This window comes from Coturnix japonica, chromosome 9 (genome assembly GCF_001577835.2).
Source record: "Coturnix japonica isolate 7356 chromosome 9, Coturnix japonica 2.1, whole genome shotgun sequence".
Classification (NCBI taxonomy): domain Eukaryota; kingdom Metazoa; phylum Chordata; class Aves; order Galliformes; family Phasianidae; genus Coturnix; species Coturnix japonica.
Genome location: NC_029524.1, coordinates 11,213,382 through 11,232,500, shown reverse-complemented (window position 1 = coordinate 11,232,500; position 19,119 = coordinate 11,213,382). Strand labels below are relative to the sequence as shown.

The 19,119-nt window shown below is 39.5% G+C and overlaps 1 protein-coding gene across 6 annotated transcripts in view; it reads left to right on the top strand.

The window, feature by feature from the left end:
* The window catches only part of OPA1 (OPA1 mitochondrial dynamin like GTPase), a 46,400-nt gene extending 35,247 nt beyond the window's left edge, over positions 1 to 11,153 (top strand). For 4 of the 6 annotated variants that reach the window (XM_015871815.2, XM_015871818.2, XM_015871821.2 and 1 more), the window contains 2 exons: positions 8,680 to 8,756; positions 9,251 to 11,153. In XM_015871815.2, coding sequence (XP_015727301.1) covers positions 8,680 to 8,744 — 65 coding nt within the window. In that variant the 3' untranslated portion in view covers positions 8,745 to 8,756; positions 9,251 to 11,153. Of the gene's footprint in view, positions 1 to 8,679; positions 8,757 to 9,247 lie in introns of all 6 variants that reach the window. The other 2 variants (XM_015871816.2, XM_015871819.2) reach the window with 1 other exon arrangement.
* The last annotated feature ends 7,966 nt before the right edge of the window (positions 11,154 to 19,119 follow it).

The window sequence follows — 19,119 nt, the reverse complement described above, 5'->3', positions numbered from 1 at the left end:
TGTTTCTGCTCAGATCTCAATCAATCAACAAAAGTGTTCATGTGGGCCATGTGTGTCAAATGAGTTCAAGCTTGTTCTGATGTCAGCAGTATGCAGGTGGCAGCAGGACTGCCGTGCTCCATTTGAGTCCTGTATAGGATCTGGGGCTCTGTGATGCAAAGTCAGGGGCAGTGTGCTTCTGCTTGGAAATTGGTCAGTGTGGCCATCCATGTCTTCCATTTCCCTTGCCTTTGAATATAGCAAGTCAACTAAAATGCATCCTGTTATTTTTAGTAGATGTGTTTCAGTTCTTTGTTGTTGTTTGTTTCCTTTGAGTTCTGGGGCAGCTGCTTAAGACTGAAGAATTAAAACCAGAAGAATGTGTAGGATGGTCTCTGTCAAAATGCAGATAAGGTAGTTCCTGCTTTGTATCATGGCAGAAAGTGCTTTAAAAAGCTGTATCTTCTCAGAGAGGGAAATAATCCTCCAGGGAGAACATCCATCACTCGTAAACCTCCTGTGATGGAGTGATGGTTTACTTTACTTAAGAATCCCAGATGACCAAGGTCTGTCTACTGCGATTTCTTAAAGTTATTGACGAAGAGTTAGGCTCTGGTGTCCAGGTTCTAAAACAGATCCTTACAAAGTTCAGCACATTTGTCACTGACTAAGTGAAGCCTATCACTTAAAGCTGACATTGAAAAATAATGATAAACTGCTACATGAGTAATGACATATTTAATGCCTGCTGATCCAGACCTGTGCCTCAACCCATGCCTCTTGTACTCGCGGGTCATTCTGTTGTATGCTAAATTTAATTGTTTTCCTAAAATGCCCTTAGTGATGCAAGGCTCAAGACATGTAATTGGTTGACATTTTCTTCTTAATACTGGCTGTATGAGAGTAGCTATTAATCAAGTTGTAAGTGCATGTTATGGGGAGATTGCTGTTTGTATAGATGCAGAGTTTTAAACTAGGCACTGTAGGTGTGTGTTTGGTGTGAGTGTGTAACTGTGGAGTGTAACACTCACATCTCCAAAAGCTGGAGAAATCAGTGCAATGGTTTTTCAAGGTATTGTACGTTGTGCTTTGCTTCTAATGTGCAAGACTATACAAAAGCTTCAGAAAAAAAGGAAATATTTTTTGATAGTGATTATGGCAAAATAATAAAATAGCAACTAAACAGCCTGATTTTTCCCTTAAAGCTCACTTAAAGTTTCTGACTATCAGATCTGAAATTAGATGTTACGAGGATCTAAAAATGATCAGATTTTCCAAGATTTAATTATTAGAATTTCACATAAATATTCCTGGCAGCATACTACATCATTATCTTGCTAACTACTGCTTAATTTTATTTTGGGTGGAGAACCAGCATATACCAGTTGTTTATACTGCTAAAGTTTTATAGCTGAACTCAGTGGTAACCTTTGCATAAGTAACTTAGTTTTGTAAGTAATACAGCCATGCGTGTCTTTCTGCATCAACTGGAAAAAAGCAAACCCTGCTGGATGAATCATTGGCTAATATTTCTGATCTGCCCGTTTTCTCCTTTTTGCCATTTCCACCCTAAATAGTGAGTATCGTTGTGTCTGGATTCATTCAAAGTCAACAGTTTTGATTTTGAAATGAGAACTTTGTAAGTCTGATTCGAGATGTGAGTCTGTTTTATGAGGTTTCTTTGTCATTCTGCTATTAAGATCCTTCTAGCTGTTCACTAAGCAGCAAAACTAAATTCTGTTGAAAGATTGAGTTATTAGTACAGTTTTAATTAAAAATGCAATGTAGAGACAGGAGACTGGAAGGAACCCAAGTCTTACCTTGCCATTGCAGACATCATACCTCTATTAAACTTGATTATTACCTTTATTAAGCTTCATTTGTACATTAAGCTCATGTTAATGGCAATATAGAAATGTATACTAGTCTATGACCTTACATCATGCTTTGGAAATATTTAGTTTATGTTCTGTAGACAAGTGGGACTTACATGTAATAACTTGTAGAAACACAGACAGTCAGAAGTCTGTGTAGTTGCCACTTCTGCTTCGGCCACGTACCTCAGTTTCACGTGTTCCTGCCCTGCCAGGCACAGGAGGACTTCGTGCTCACCAGTCTGAAGAGCCCTGGGGGACTGCTCCAAGAAACACAGTGAGCTTCTGTTCTGTTTGGCTGAGGCAGGGGAAATGTGTTGCTACAGCCGTTTCATTAAGTTGCAGAGGTCTCACTTGTGAATCTGGAGCAGCTATAGGTCAGGACACTGATCAGTAACCTGCAGTTTCATCAGCAAAACACACAATTTCTGTTTCTGGTGCTTAAAAGCATTATTAGTGATGCTACAGTAACAGGGCAATGCTCAGTACCTTGTAAAAATAGCTCAGGTGTCTTTGGATTAAGTTCTCTTTTACTGCCATCTGGTTCCCTTTAGTCTGAACTTTGTGATGATCTTTTCTGCAGGTAGCTTTATTTGGGTACAATAAGCAGAATGTGGTATTAATACTTGCAACAGGAGCAACTTCAGTGATGACAACTTAAACATTTTTATTTTTTCCCCTGTCTAAAATGACCTGAGGCTAAGATTTTATTAGAGCAGACTAAATACACAACGTAGCTGATCCTTTCCTGCTCTAGCAGCTGCAAAAGTGAAAAGAGCAATTTTCCCTCACAATATCTTTGTAGAAAGCAGTTTCCCTGATGGTTTTTCCTGTTGATGCCACACTAGAGGACATTCAGCCAGGTCTGTTACAGATAAAGTCGTATCTGTGGAGCTGATGTTCTGACTGACTCCTGCAGATCTTAATAATGGTACTGAAGTAGTATATCCAGTGAATTCTCTTGTTCTAGCTTTTAAAATGAATATCTCTGAAAGAACACTGAAATGATCAGCTTAATTTATTTTATAATGAAAGCAGATCACCTGATGCACTTGAGTAGTTAGAATGCATTCCTGTCCTCGTCCTTGACTCTCTGGGGCTGATAAGTGAAGTACACTGATTGCAGATATTGCACAGATTAAAGTGCCTGTAGTTTCAGGATGGCAATGGGATTTAAGGGAAGCAGGAAAGTTGTCAGCTCCTCTGAATATAAAGGTAGAGAGATTCCTGAGGGGGTGGTTTATGAACATGTTTAGAAAGTTTTTGGGTCTGAATTATCCCATTCCACTGGGAGTACTTTAAAATCAGAATTTATGGAAATAATTCAGTTAAGCTGTCTGTATATTCAATCACAGATTGCAGCAGGTATAGGGAACACTGCCTCCATAAAGGAAAGCACTGGTTCACACCTTCGTTCAGCCTAACCATGTGTAACTGAAGGCTATGCTGGTTGTTTCCTGCAAGTTTGCATGTCAAAAGTTGTATGTGTTTATTGATTTGTGGATTTACTATATGAACAGTTATAAATTCCATTTAAACTTCTCAAAGCTTTGCAGTGCTTTATCACACTACTGAGCTCCTTGTTTAAGAATCACGTGCACGATTCATCCTTCTCGGCCTTTTTATAAAAAGAAGTAGATGCTAAAACTCCTGACAAACTAATATTTATAACAGTTTGACAGCAGGATGAGGAACAGTGTTTGTCTTTATAACAGCTTAAAGAAAAGGCCTTTCCAGCACCCAGCCATGCAGTTACAATCTTGACCTCTTTCTTATGCTGGGAGCATACATACAGCAGACAAGCAGCACCTCCCGTGTGTTTTCTTGACCCTTTGACTGTCCATTCACTTCCCATCTGTTTTGCAGCCTTAAAGGAACAGAGGGAGCCCTCTACTTATAAATCTGTCTTTGCGGCTGATAAATGATGTTCTCTCTCTTTAAGGGCAGCTTGGGTGGTTTTGTTCCCTCCCTCCCCCCTTAAATTTTTAGCTTTCCTCTTGTCCTCGTCCGGAGGAAAACACAGTATGTGAACAAGAGGAAACTGGCAAAAAAAAAAAAAAAAAGATGTGATGGGTAGTTTCAAAGGATTTTCTAAACTTCAGCAGGACGTGACCCTGCAGTGATGGGTGAATTATGGGAGCTGTTAGGCTGCGGTTGTGAGACAAGAGAGAAAGCATGTTGATGCAGGTCCAGTAGCGGTGGGTGGAAGTCTGCTTTCTGGGGCATTTTTAGAGTGGCTTTTAGTGCACTGCCTCTTACTGTTTCAACAAGAAGTGTAGCTTCTGCGTGGCCTTTAGAACATTCAGGAATGCAGTGCAAAAGGCTGAACTTAAAGGAGTTTGTTTTTTCAGTTCTCCACCTGGCTGTGCATTGGGGGTTGAGTGCATGTGTGGGATCCGTGACTTAGGTAGCCCTAAGCTGGAATTCAGCTTTCAATAGGAAACTATGGATCCATGTTTCCAGTTTTTAATAGTGTGCTTCTGGGCATTCTGCTGAAATCTGACTACAGAGTGGGCTTTCTTCTTTGCTGGAGGAAAGATGATGCATTTACAGCAGTAAATTCTAGATTTTTGCCTTTATGGTTAATTAACCATAACACAGAAGTAGCATAGCAAGTGGTGGCGATGTTTATAGGCAACAAAGGGATTAAGAAACAAAGATTAGATTAAAAAAAAAACCAAAACAAAAACACAACACAACTGAACTGTAACCAAAACCCAGAGCATAATATCAAAGCCACGTAAACATTAGTTGGAGGTAGAAATCACTTTGCTGTACAACGGGATTTACAGTGAGCCACTAGCAAATGTTATCATGCTTCTTCATGCTATCTGCTGCACTGGAATATGAAATGAAGATGGATCGCTGTCCAGAAAGAGTTTACTATTTTGTTATGCTGCAACTGAAAATTGATGCCACATGGGCAAACTTGCAAACAGCGGGCAGGGAAGCTTTTTGTTTTGCCTTGTATGATAAAACACTCATGCAGATTCCTGCAAGCAGTCGTGCAGGGACATTATTTTTCTTTTAAAATTCTATGCTAAACCCATTTCTTATTTCCATCTAAGCACATATGTTTTGAATGTCTGAAAATTCATTTATCTTTAGAAACATAATCAAGACCAATCTTGTGGAGAGAGGTTGCATCTCTCATTAAACCAATTAATGCCGTTGGAAAATATATATTTTCTTGCTACTCAAAGCCTTGTAGGAATAGGTTGGTAACGTGTTTTACTTTCATAATTTGTTTAATATTATTTTGAGATTACTTGGCCTTACCTCAGGAGCTTTGTTTGATAATGCCTTATTTTAAGTGTTTCATGTTAAGAGTGATTTCCTGACCTCTGTGCTGTTAACTGGTAGATAATCTTAGTTATAACAGGCTGCCATCAGTGACCTTGCAGTTCCTGTAAGAATGAATATTTGAAGAGATTTTCTTCTGACTGGCTTACAATATTACAGAAAACAAACTCTATCTGTGAGTGTGGGGTTTTTTTTTGTGTTCACAGCATATCCAAATCCTTATTACAGACCAATTAGTTTGGGTTCGAGCCTTTTAGATCTAGTATCACAGGATTAATGAAAAGAAAATGAATGGGTAACAATATCGTTTCATATGGAGATAAGGATAGACTGAGCATGAATGAGGATCTCATGACATCCGAGGAAAGAATTTCCTCATTCTGTCAATGAAGTTTTATGGGATATGGTGAGAGGATTATGGGAATATTCATGACCAGATCAAGAGGCATAAGGAGTTGATGTATGAACCAGCTTATCTTTTAGGTAAACATGGGGTAAATGGGAACTAGAATAGCCATTCATTGCCCCTAGGCCTGTGAATTTCATTGCTCTGAAGATGGAAACACGATTGGCTACAGTTCTTTGTTGATACCATTTGATTTTTGGATTGCTTTTTAACAGGTGGCAACTTCATCTCCACTTTAAAATTGTCAAAGACACCATGCTCTTTCTAGATGCTATGGGTAACAATAAGCAATAGCACATATTTAAACTTGTGAAGCACCGTATAATAAGACAGTAGTCCTTCCAGCCTACTGGAGCATTGCATAAAGGTACTGGGGTAATTGAGCGTGATACAGAAATAATTTGCTAGCAACTGAATGCTTTTAATCCAAAGTTTATTTCTTCATGGAAAAAGTGCTGGTGAGCCTATTGACTACTACTCAGAACTGCAAATGCTCCACTTCTACTCTTTAGAAAACTGCCAAACATTTATACCTGCTGCTTTATTAAGGTGTGTATAGTCAACACATAACTCTGCTATTTCCCTGTTTAAAAAGTAAATGCATTTAGCAAACTGTTTCTTGGTGCTGCTGCAGGAGTACAAGGCAGAGCACAAGGAACTGCCTCTATTTAGCAGTCATTGTAACTGTTCTGTCTTAAGAATACCTAGCATGTTTTTTCAGAGTATGAAATTACCTTGAGACCTCATAATTACTACAGTTAAGAAATCATTTCAATTCAGTCCAAATATAAAAACTAATAAAGTGCTTGTAATATGGAGGCAGTTTTAGTGTGTCTGTTCCCTGAACAAACACAGCTGATCCAGTACATCTTGATGGAATAAATTTTTGGTATCCTGTTATTTTAGTATGGCCTAATCAGAAAATTAAAATAGCTTTTGTTGGCAACAAACCTTTTTTAACAGTGGTAAAATTAGAGATTTTTGCTGATGCTGTTAATTTTCAAGACTTTAATATTACTTTATCAAGTGGTTGTGTAGAGAAAATATTTGCATTTAATACTGCTAAATCTCTTTGCTTTCATGATGTCAATGGCTTGATCAATGTAAAAAGCATATTTGGGGGAGAACGTATTAGGTTTTATATATATAGTAACTATACACACATAACATCAAAGCTGTTAAGAGCACTAATCTAATGAGATCTGATCTCCAGTTACTAATGAGAACTGCTGCTCAGTTTTGGAGAGGGAAATACAGGATCAATAATGTCCAGAAATGGGTTGACTGTCCAAAGTCAAAGGACTTTTTTTTTAATGCTAATTTTATAAGCAATGGCAGAGCATCCATATTGTGAGCTGTGCTATGTAGTTGGCTAAAGGAATGCCGTAGTGCTGTTGGCTTTGATGCAGAATGGGTTTACATACTGACGGGTTAAAAAAAAAACAAACAAACCACTTTTTTACTTTAAGAAGATGGCAGTTCTTCAAATTAACTTCATAGGGATTATCTTTTTTTATCCATTGTCAGCATTCAAAGGTTACATCTGAACCGAATCAAAACTTAATTTCTTCTGTTAAAAATCAGCTACTGCTATTCCACAACTTCCAAAAATACAGATTTCACCCCCATACTGTAACTTCTACTTGACACCAAAGCCAGCAGGTGCTCTGTAGTAGTAGATACGTGCTGGGGAAGGGGACACTGAAGTGCTGAAAGTAGAAGGGATTTTCCCTTCGTCACCTGTACACTGAACCATAAAGATGGAAGTCCAAGGCCTCTTCATTCCCCTACAGGCTTTTTACCATCTTTTATTTTAAATTCCAGTTAAAATTCTCCACTTCTACAAGATCAGGGCTATGGGATTTTTGTTGAGTTATTACTCCTCTAAAATGGGTTCAGTATTATCTGTGGGATTGTCACTTGGTTACTAGATGAAACTTTCAGTTCCCTTGGGTACATTCCTATCATGTTCCAGTTTGAGGCCCTATTTTTCCTGCCCCCTTCCCCCCCTGTCCTCCATTATGTTTATGTATCCTGTTTTTAAGGATGTCAACTCTGTTTCCTTTCTGTTTTGCCATTACTCCAGCTCAGCAAAGCCCATTTACAAATATGGTATTGATAAAGAGAAGAAAACATTAATAGAATATATAAAAGTTTTATAAAAGGAAGAAAGAAACTCAAAACTTTCATCTCAAAGAAACTTACAGCTCTAGACCAGTAGTATTTTTATCTTAAGGGCTGGGGGGGGGGGGAGCATTTCTTACATGTTTCTTCTCTGTGACTTATTTTTGTGTATCATAATGTTTCCCTCCCATTCCCTCGTGATCCTTACCTGTGCTTTTTTCATGTCTATAATCGCACTTGGAAGAAGCTTTGGTGAGGATCTGGTGAGAGAAAAGCAGGAAAGCTTGCAGGCTTTCAGTTCCATCTAGGTTCTAAACCTTGCTCTATAAGCTGCTTAATAAATTAAATAAGTAATGTGGTAACAAGTATTGAATGGGACTGGGTGAAGAGTGGATGAGATTGCCTAAAACTTGGTATTTTTCCCAACCCCCATTGTCTTTTATTTCTGGTAACTGTTTGCAATTTTAGTCTAGTAATGCTTTCGTAAAGAAAAAAGTTCCCAGCTTTATTGTTGTATATAAAATGAGGCTCTGCCTACATCCACCTAGTTACTGCCCAAATGCAAGGAAATAAAGTGTAAGCCTTAAATGTTCTTTATACTGTGCATACCCTTTTGCGTCGGGATTTTGGATACTGATGTTTGCTTCCCTGAAATTCTGCCAGATGGAAGGTCACTGCTTCTAGCTCTTCTTAGAATGATTAGTGGAGTTTGTGACACTTGCTTAGGGAACTGTCCTTATTCTCCACAGCACAGCAGGTATAGGGTAGTTGTGCTGTGCACGACCTTGTGGAAGCTTGAGTTTTTTTGAAATACAAGTATAGGATTTCTTTTCTAATGTAAGATTGCTTTGGGAAACATTAGACTTATTAATAAAATATCATAATCCTGAATTGTGTTTGCAGAAGTTCTTCAAAGGGGACTATGTCTTTTCTTCTGATGTGGATAAATTGAAGTAGCTGGATGTTTTAATTACAATTTCTTTAATTCTCCAGAAAAAGTTCGGGAAATCCAGGAAAAACTTGAAGCCTTCATAGAAGCCCTCCATCAAGAGAAATAGATTGTCAAGCAGGTAATTGTGTGCAGATGATAAAACAATTAATGCCATTTCTTCACCTTCAGTATGAAATAATTATTCATGTCCCTTGGATGTGTTTGTGTACAGACTTTGTGAAAATTCCTTTCTATTTCATTCCAGTGCCTGATGGCTGCTGCTGCTTGTCTCTAACACGTAAAACTATACTTTCAGCTGAAAGATATGGAGATATGAAACTTAGTAGGAATACAATTAGCAGTTGGTTGTTCAGATTTGATTGTTCTTGGTTTGTTATTTCTTTCTACGTTAAGAGTCAGTCTGTAACAAACTGGAATGAAAACTAAGGAAGCAATTTTCTTGCCTGTAAAGCAGTTTGAAATGTTTTCTTTGTAGATGCTATATACTGTAAACAAAAGTGATCTGCACTTAGATCACCTCTAAATTTTGTTTGCAGCATTAATTCTCAAAAACAAAGGCCTGAGGCCTCTGATATATCTGCATGTTGTAAAATCTCCTCTTTGTTTCAGCAGCAACTTAACACAGGAATGCAGACTTTTCAAGGATACCATGCACAAAGAAGACTGAACAAAACTGCTTTCGTGTCCCATTCTGTATCTTACATTTTGGGGGAGCATTGTGAAATGTCGGAGAAAAAAGCAAATAATGTTTCCTGGGATGGAGAAACTCAATCAAAACTGGCCTGATTTTTTTTAGTTTTTGAAGCTACGTGTATGTGACAGAAGAACCTGACTTGTGTCTTGATGAGAATCTTGACTGAGTTCTTTTTTCCTGGTAGGAAAAAAATGCTTTTGTTGTGTCATCTGTCTTGTGCAGTGGAGCTGGATCAGATTCGCGAAGGGATTTTATCTGTTGTTGGTTTCTTGGCTGCAAATGCTCCTAGAAGTTTGACATAAAGGTTTTGTATTCATGTGTACATTAAAACACCCTTCGAAGTTATGCTATTTCTCAGTTATGCTCTGTTATTGAAACAGTCTCTGATCACTCTGGTACATATTTTAAGCATGGTGTTGAGATATTGAGGGGAAATTGTGAATTTTGTTCAATTCAGAACTCTTGAGAGACGTCATTCAAGGAATTGCAGTGCTTTCAAGTGAAAGAGCTGCTGTTCACTGACACCTAAAAAGGTTTGGCTCAGGAAATGATACCAACATACAAGTTCTTTCCTAATACATGTTGTTGTTCCTTGGAATCATGGCCGATTACATTTCATTTGTCATCGCACAAACTGGTTTCCTTTTTAAATCTTCCTTTTCCAATAGGCACAAATTAAACTGATTGTGTGTAAAATGTAGAAAGATAGCCTGTACAATTCCAACCTTTTGAAGTAAAAAAGCAAAAATATAATTACTTTCATGTTTCTAATAGCTGCTGTAAGACCAAAATCGCTTTGATATGAAAGCTATGCACAAAGTCCCTCCATAACCACGTGATATCTGTAATGCAATACAGTGAAAATAAAAACTAAGTATAGTCTTTCTTCTCCTGCATTTTAGTTTGGTCATGGAAATGTCACTTCTGACAAATGTAAGTATGATATAGGCTCTGCATTGTAGGTGCCTGGTGATTAATCACCAGTATATTTTTCTGCCCACACTTTGCAACAGATGATCTGGATACACTTCTGAATACTTCTGTGGAAGAAGATATTAGGCTTTAAACAATTTGTTTTGAAGTTGTCTCATTACGAAGGTTGAAAACTTGTCGTAGGTTTATTTTCCTTTTTGGAAAAGGCCATTGATTTCTGACCTCCTGGCAATTAAAAGAGACGAGCCTGACTCTGTTATAACAGTTACTGTGCCTGTTTGCTCATAGTGAAAACAACGGACATTTTGGTAAGATGTTCCCCATATATTCAGATAATTAAGTACTTGGGCTATTGTATGAAAACTTAAAGCTACTTAAACTTAAAGCTAAAGAAGAAGTTAAAAAGTTAAATATTGCAAGGTGATCCTACTGCATGGGGATTATTTTTGTTGTTGTTTAAAACTGCTTTTCTGTAAATGAGGTTTTTAAGAATGGAAAAATGAAAAATAGGCTTCTATCATCATCATTCTCTGACAGTAACTTTAGAGATGTATATTTGCACAGTTCTGGACGAAGTTTCCATAGGCTGTACAGCAAGTGGAATGGGTCTGTACTTGTGTTAAATTTCTCTTTGTATAAAAAAGAATACACAAAACTTTTGCATTTACTTCAAGAGATCACTCAGAAAATTCTGTGTAATGTAAATGTTGCAAAATATTACATCCAGTGGTCCAGTGTTCATCTCTCAGTGTGATGTCCCTGTAGTTCTAGTTCCGACCTCTGTGCTGCTCATCTAAGACTCAGCATGATGTATTCCATGGAAACTAGGTATTTATTGAGTAAAAATGTAACTGAAGGAAAAATAAAATGTGGATTTTGGACACAGTACTATTGTACTTAAGAGTCATTTGGGCTTTCTTTTTCTCATTTGTTAAACTGTGAGAAAGTATACTGTTATGGTACTAAAACATCCGATTCAGAAGCGTATTACCGCCAAGTTAGTGACAATTACATTGTTTTATTTCAGTATATGAACTAATGATTACCTTACCATTGAGAAATGTTGAAGTAAGGGGTCTGCAAGTCTGACCCAGGACCCCTTGAGTCATTTAAAACTCTCTGTTCTTGGTAGTATTTGGTCCTGGAGTTGTTCACAGGATATATTTGTCAGTGAGCATGTTACCATATGAACTCAATTTGTGTTGATCTCTCTATATTTTTCCAGAGTGACAGTAGAAGTTTTCTTTCAGGTGTGTTTCTGGTTTTCTTTGAGGTGCCATAGGAAACGTCCCAGTCATGCTTCTTTACGTGGAAGGGGCGTGCATTGATGAAGATTACAGGAAACATCAGGTAATTAATTTGCCTCCTGTATTTATCTTTAGTTTTCACTTCTTTCAGGTACAGCTTCTTTGAGAACTTCCTTGAATGAAAAGTCAAGTCTTGAGAGAAAGGAGGGATTTGACTTAAAGTCTGATTATAAACTACCCTAGTAGCATGAACTAGTGTATATCCAATTATTGCTGTCTCATATATAGATGTGACCCTAGAAGCTTGATTTCCAGGCTAGGAAGAGCTTTTATGAACACTTCGATCACCTTCACAATGGGAATATATTTATTTTTCTATAAACCTTAATAACTGGCTTAAAGAAAAAGCTTTCATCTTTGACATGGAGTATTCAAGCAGTCTTAAATCTTGAGTTATTCTGTCGTTTTCCTTCTTAGGATGCCTGTTTAGCAACTGACCATCTCTAAGGTACTTGTTTAGTTTTGTTATTTTTTTAATAGGACAAGGCTGTGCTTGAGAATTTTTTTAGCATTTGGTATAGCTTCAGAAACAGGGAGGAGACTGAAAGAAAACTGAGCTTGTAACAATGGTCCACGCTGTGGTGCTGGCATGGAAAACATGTTTCTGTGTATACAAACGTTGCTGACTTCTGCCATCACCTGTGCTGTCACACATCAGAAAATGAAAATATCCAGGCTGTCATTCTGTAAACCAACAAGATGAGCTTTGTAAAGCTTGTAAAGTAAAATACAGTTGCTAACATAAGCCTCTTCATGTTAGAAACCATTTCACTACAGAAATCATAACCAGAAGTAATGTTCACTTTCTTGAAAGTGTTGTCCTTGCTTGCCTCACAGAACAGGTGCTAAGCTAACAGCGTGCTCTGTATATTTAAGGAGGTTTGAAGCAGTGTTTTGCCTCATCTCCACAAGCCAATTGCCTATGACTTGCGATGTTTAGGGATGGAACATTCATTGCAACCTTCCGTACAATGAGCCTGTTCTGGTTCATGTGAAAATCAACATCCTTTTTTGTGTTGCTGCCTGACAGGATGCTACAATACTATTAGCATTTGCAAAGAGTTTGCTCCGTCTAATAGTGCAATCCCCAGATCACAGGCTGCTCAGTTTGTGTTTCTCTATTATGTGAAAGACACAAAGAAGCTGAAGGCTGGCAAAGGCCTGTCAAATCTTGTAATGTAGCAAGCGACCCCAGAGCTTCATTCTGCTTTATATCATCCCTTGTTCCCCATCCCGCCCCTTCCCCTGAATGGGCTCTGAGGTAGGTAAATGAATTCAGCGGTATGGTAGGCGGATGATTCCTTTCTGACCTCATTCCTGTACCATTTGTTTCCAGGCTTGTTGGAAGGAAGGGGACGTATCTGAACCTTTTGTTTCAAATAATTTTCTTGCAGGTTGGGGAGTTAATGCAGACCTTGTCTGAACTCACCCAAGCAGAAAGCATTCTGGGTACGTGTGCTGACACGCTCGGTCCCTTGGAATTGCCAGATTAAAGGAGAAAGCAGTGAAATGGAATTCCTTTACGTTTGACATCGCTTAAACACCTGGATGCTTTATTTATGAACGTGTTTATATCCTGTTTCGTGCCTTGAAACATCTGTCTTATGAGCACGCACGAAGCAAACAAAGAACAAGCTTCGAGCAGCCTGGTGTTAACACGTTTCTGTCAGGAAGACTTTGTTGAGGCTGAGAGGAAAACAGTACGGTGTACACTAAGCAACACTTTGCAAAGGGGTGTTTCAGTCTGATGTGTGAATTTGGCAGAGCACTTTGTAGGTCTGAACAGCCAGGTTGGTTTGTCTAGAGATTTGACCTTGGTTCGTGTGTTTGATTATGAGGAAAGCTGTGGATTCCCGCATACCAGGACTGAATTATAAGAGCAATGAGATCTTCCAGCACTGTGCATCCTGCTGTAGAAGGAAAAATAGACTAATGTGACCAGTAGTAACAGATGAGGATATCATCACAGCTATCCTGTGCAGCTAATAGTTTACCCTCTGAGCAGTCAGTGCTATCATGCTTGGAAGGTCATTCTTACATGGAAAGTAATGGATTCCAAAGATGTCAACTGTAACACAGAAATATTACTCCCTCGAGTGTACATAGTAAGTTTACAGTATCTGGAGTGTGAAATCATAATTAAATCATGATAGGAAAAATTATCACACCCAGTATTCCAGGAAGAATCACGCTAAAGAGAAACGTGGATAATTTAACTGCCACAGCAGCATACATCTTTGGCAGGTGAATGGGTGATGCGTGACAGCCTCCGTCTACTTATTCCAGTAGGAATTCAGTGAGAGGCCTGTTTATGATTTGAGCTCATCACTTCGTATAGCACACATGCTTCGCAGAAGGCTTCCACAAGCTGAATCAGACAGACAAATCTGCGATAACTTCATCTAGTCTGGTTCTGCAGCTGATATGGAAAATACAAACACAAAGGGAATGAAAGGGGTCCGTCGTATCCCAGGTAAGAGTGCTTCCTTAAAGCCGGAGATGCATTAATGATTTTAAATTGGTGAACTGCAGCTTGATGGTACAGACAGGAGGGATGTTTATCTTACAGTTTCTCACGCATGTTAACAGGTTTACCGTGTGTGTTTGTAGACCTCCTTGATAATGACATTTTATGTTATAATTTGTGTTAAGCTTGAAAAGTAAACTTCCGCATCCTGCACTGATTCGGGGCATCCCCAAAACAAACTCTTTGCTCATGTTACGTTTGTGACTCCTCTGTGACATGTTTATCTATCTCAGGTGGAAGATGAGCTCATCTAATAGATGTAATCTCTGACACACCTAACCTGAAGCTATTTGCATGTGCAAATTGTCTCTGTAGTTTAGGATTAATTATGGACTAAATGTTTCAGCCAAACAGAATTGTTTCCTTCCCACCCCACCTCCTATTGCTAAAGGAGTTTATACTTCCACAGGGCTCCAGTTCTGGTGGTACGTAGCTCTGTGTGAGCTCTAGCCAAGGTCAGTTTGAATATTGGTGGTATAAAGCCCTTAAAACTAAGAAACAAAAATCGTCTTCTGGTAACAAGGAAGGCTGTTACTTTTGTTCTTATCATGGAACACCTCTTTGAGGAGTGGACAAAAGGCCAGTTTTTGTCTTGGCCTTTACCTGGCAGATCCAATCAATTAGATCTTTTTGCAAGGCAGGCTTTAAGCTATTAAATATTTGTTTTAAAAGAAAACAGTTCTCCATTGCCCAGAGCCTGAACTTTAGAATTCAGCCAGGCTTCTGGAAGCACAGCAGCAGTGGGTTATCTTGTGAAGGTTTATCTCTGTACCCTGCTTTGTGACATGGTTTTACACACCCCGTTTGCTTTTCCTGCCAGCACAACGTCCTTCCCTGTCCTCCTCTGCCCTATGCAAATGACTCCCACACCAGGTGACGCTCTCTGGCCTGTGATGCACTGAAGTTCAGATGAGATTTTCACAGCAGAGCCATCTGGCTTGAAATGCGAATGCAGTATAATTAATTCATGCAACTGCTCACATCCTTTTTCGGGGTAGCTTCTCACATCTTCACTGTAGCTCAAGTGTGTAGCACATATGTTATTAATTCACCTGTATCACAGCATGAAAACTAGGTATTATGCACACATAGGCAACCTAGAAATTGGGACTTAGTGCCTGCTCTATGAATAGCCCAGAACAGAATTTATTCTCATTTAATCTAATCTGAAATACAAATGTAATTAATGGAGAGTAGCAAAGAAACATTGGTGGCAAGAGGCTGTTTTCACATGGAAACATGGGAATATTCAGTCACTTGCTGCAGCTTAGAACAATACTGGGATCCTCACAGAAATTGAGCTTTGTGATGAAAAGACTTTGCAGCCTGTTGGGCCGAGAGACGGGATTATAAGAATATTCATGACTCCTGAGAAGCAGCAGGTGAGACCTAATGCACACATTTGCCCCTCAACCCTTTCCCAGCTCATCCTTTTGGTAAACAGTGCATAAAGGCTGGGTTCCCAGAGTGACTGAACCAAGTTCCTGATCTCTTTTTTCCTCTCTCTCTCTCTCTTTTTCTCTCTTCTTTATTAAAAAAAGATTGCAGTGTTGTCGCCACTTGTCCCAAGCAGAAGGACGGACTCTGCCTTTCATTTCTAAAGTGTAACTATGTGGCCAAACCAGAAGTCTTGTGACATTACTTAAGAAAACAGAGTGGTATCTTAGCATCCAAGGCTTCTTTTAAAACATAAAGAAAAGCCTTTATTAGAGCTTGGATAAGCTAGAGAGGAATCTATGTGACATATGTGCATTGTCTTAGGAAAGCATAGGATAAAGCTAACTGGTAAAAGGGATTTGTTTCGGCTGTTTTAGTGTGTTTACTAGTTGGTAAACACCCAACCAACAGAGTCCTTCCTGGGACATGGGGGGGAAAAACAGTTCTACAGAATCTCCAATGTGAAACACAAAGGCGCTGTGAACAGCAGATCTTGTAACTGAAGCACTTGTAAAGTTGTCTCAATTCCTGTCTGAGATGTGGGCTAAGAGGGTTTCTCATGACCTTGTCCTTAGTCTGACGCTTCACCTGTGGCAGGCACGAGGATGCATCCTCAGCACAGCAGGAGAGAGATGGCAGTGGGGTCTGTAGGTTGCAGTCTGTTGCCAGCCCTTTAAGGCTGAATCTGTAGAACATACTTGATTTTGATTGTAATTCACTGTTGTTCCACGCTTTGTCTTTGCAAAAGTGTGTCTGCACTGTTCACTCTGCCCTGTGACTTAACATATAGGAGCCTGTAGAAGGTCTGTCAGTGAAGCTACGGTGATCATTTGGCATTAAAGGGAAGGTAAATGTTTTAAATCCCCCTTGAAATTTTAGTCTGCAAGAATTGTAGTGTCTGCCTACCTGACAAAACTGCTGCTACGCTTAGTTTGGAGGTGTCTCAACATAAGGACACTTGTTTGTTGTATCCTGGGGACAACCAGGCCAAGATTTTAACTGTTTACTTGTAAATCTGACTGTAACTCAATAGCACTTACTTACCTCCTTGGATGCGAGTCCCTAGCTGTTGAAGCTGACCTGCTGTCTGCTCAATATAGTTTTTCTAGTAACAGATGCATCTAGGTCAACAAACTGGCAGGCGTTGCTCATTTTACTGCTTGGCAAATATTGAACTAAAGTCTTCAGCACTGTAACACTGTTGACAAATGCGGGATAATGGCATTGTCCTCTTTTGTCACTGTGAAGTGCATCTTTGCATCTGATTCTGGCATAACGCACTTTGTAAACAGCAAAAGGATGTTGTGATTTGGAGCTGCAAGTGTTTGCTCTGACAATATAAACTTACTGCCTTCTCTCTGAAACCAAACATCCTGTCTCTGCCATGGTTACTTCCAAACGATATTGAAACAAGCCACTCTCTTCCTGAAAACACTGGAGGGCAATGGCAAGGCTGCTGTTGAAGGACCTCTTTTTTTTCTCTCTCTCTTTCTTTTCTACCCTCCTTTGTTGTGTTGCAAGTCTAGATTGAGGAGTCCAGATTGGGCTTCAAGAGCCTGAAATTAGAGAAAAATACTTGGCAGGAAGATGAATAAAAACAACCACCATCATGAATTAGTGCAGTTAACACTATCGCCTCTGGTAAGGCAATGCTTTGTTGTAAGCCCACCATTAGTTTTTCTTTTCCACGATAATGCATTAGAGGAAACAAAATGCAGATGACACAGAATTCCATTATAACGGAATATACGTACATTCTGTTAGCAATCTTTGTTTTAGGCAATGGTTTGAAAATGGCAGAGAACCTTAATCACAATGAGTCTTTTTAAGATGTGCCTCATGAAGGTATTACATATGGAACGTCAACACAAACACTGTCAGCAATGAATCTGCAAAGAAAAAGACCCTTTGTGGATGACGGCCCTGGATATTCCAGACAGACGCCCACCAGCTCTGTAACCATAGGGGACACAGGAGGAGGTTGGTCTGTGCTGCTCACTGCCTTTTGGGGTTGAACTAATGATGCTTCTTTTTCTTCTGTCTCGGAGGGGAAACAAAAGAAAAACCAGAAAAAAAACCAACAGCTCTGTCTGTGAGGTTAATGTAGTCATGTGTTAAAAAGAAGTCTAAGGTTAAAGAACAAGGAAGAGGCCAGCACGCAGCACTCAGCCAGGTGCTGAGATGGGACAAGTCCTGTCATCAGCCTTGTGTCCGATAATTCACAGAGATGAGGGGAGGGGAGCTGGGATTGTGATTGTGTTCCCAGCAAAAAGGAGAGGAAAAGCTCCACGCTTCAGAAAAGCACCACTGTAATTCCTCCTATATCAGTGCAGAGAGGCTCGTTGATCATGAGGCTGGAAGCTTTTGTGTCTGATGTCAAGTGACTGCTTTTGGGAATGATTCACCTATTGTCTATTAGGTTCTTTTTACCATAAAGCAGCTGCTGAAGCCTCTATTTCCCCTAAACAAAACTGTCTTGAACTTCCATGGAGGAACAAGGCCTTCACTGTGCCAGTTTTGACTGATATCAGAGCCAGGAGGGAGCAGTAAGACCAGTTTTCTTGCTCTTGCAAAAACAAACTTGATTCTTTCTTTTTGAGGCAATAGTTTTGAAGTGGACAAAGAAAATAAGCAGCCGTCAGCCTTGTGAGAGAAAACAGCCAGTCCATCTTGCAGAGCTGCTGTGTTTTTGTGTCCACCTGCAAGCATGCACAGAAGTGGCTGCTGTTCTGGCTGAGCGTACCAATGCTGGGGGTACAGCACTGTAATTGGGGGTACACAGGTATTTATTAGGTGTTGGCTTTCTTTCATATCTTCCAAGCTGATATTATCCCTTCTTCCAAGTGAGGCAGGGCCCAGCCTCACTTTGAGCATTGGGTGCATGGAAGAAAGCCTTAAAACTATTAAAGAACATCCAAAGGAGGGCTGCAGAGATGGGGAAGGGTGTGGAGGGTGAGGTGTGTGCTCATGTGCAACAAGGCAAAAACACCGGTCCTTTCCAATGACCAGGGAGAAACAGGTTGGCAAGCAGTTGTATTGATCAGACCTGTGTATGAAAAGCTTAATTTAGAGTCAAGGGACAAAAGGATTCCCTTGGAATCACATCATGTTAGGCAACAGAGATGTAGGATATAATGCATATGGATTGTCCTATGGGTTAGTTCTGTCAGCACTGATCTTGTGTTTTAAGGCTTGCTCAGTGTTCTTTGGGTCCTCTGACTTATGTGCAGATTTTCCTGCTGTTTACTTCCACCAACACTGGAAATCAAAGGGTTTTGGTCATTCTTGGCAGGAAATACTTGATCCAATCCCAGTTTTTTTCTTCATCTTCTTATTTTCTTGGGTAATTTAGAGACATCAGGGAAGAAATAAAAAACCCTTACCTGTTTACATGCAATTTGTCATGTGCATTTTCTATTCCTAGCAGGTGGTAAAGACCAGAATTTGTCTCTGTGATCATCTGCAACAAACTTCTGCCTGGGCTATGAGACTCATAAGAAAGAAACACTGAGGGCTGATGGAACAATTTGCTGTGATAGATCTTGCCAACAGGTAAGTTTGCTAGGCTTATTACTGTCACTGA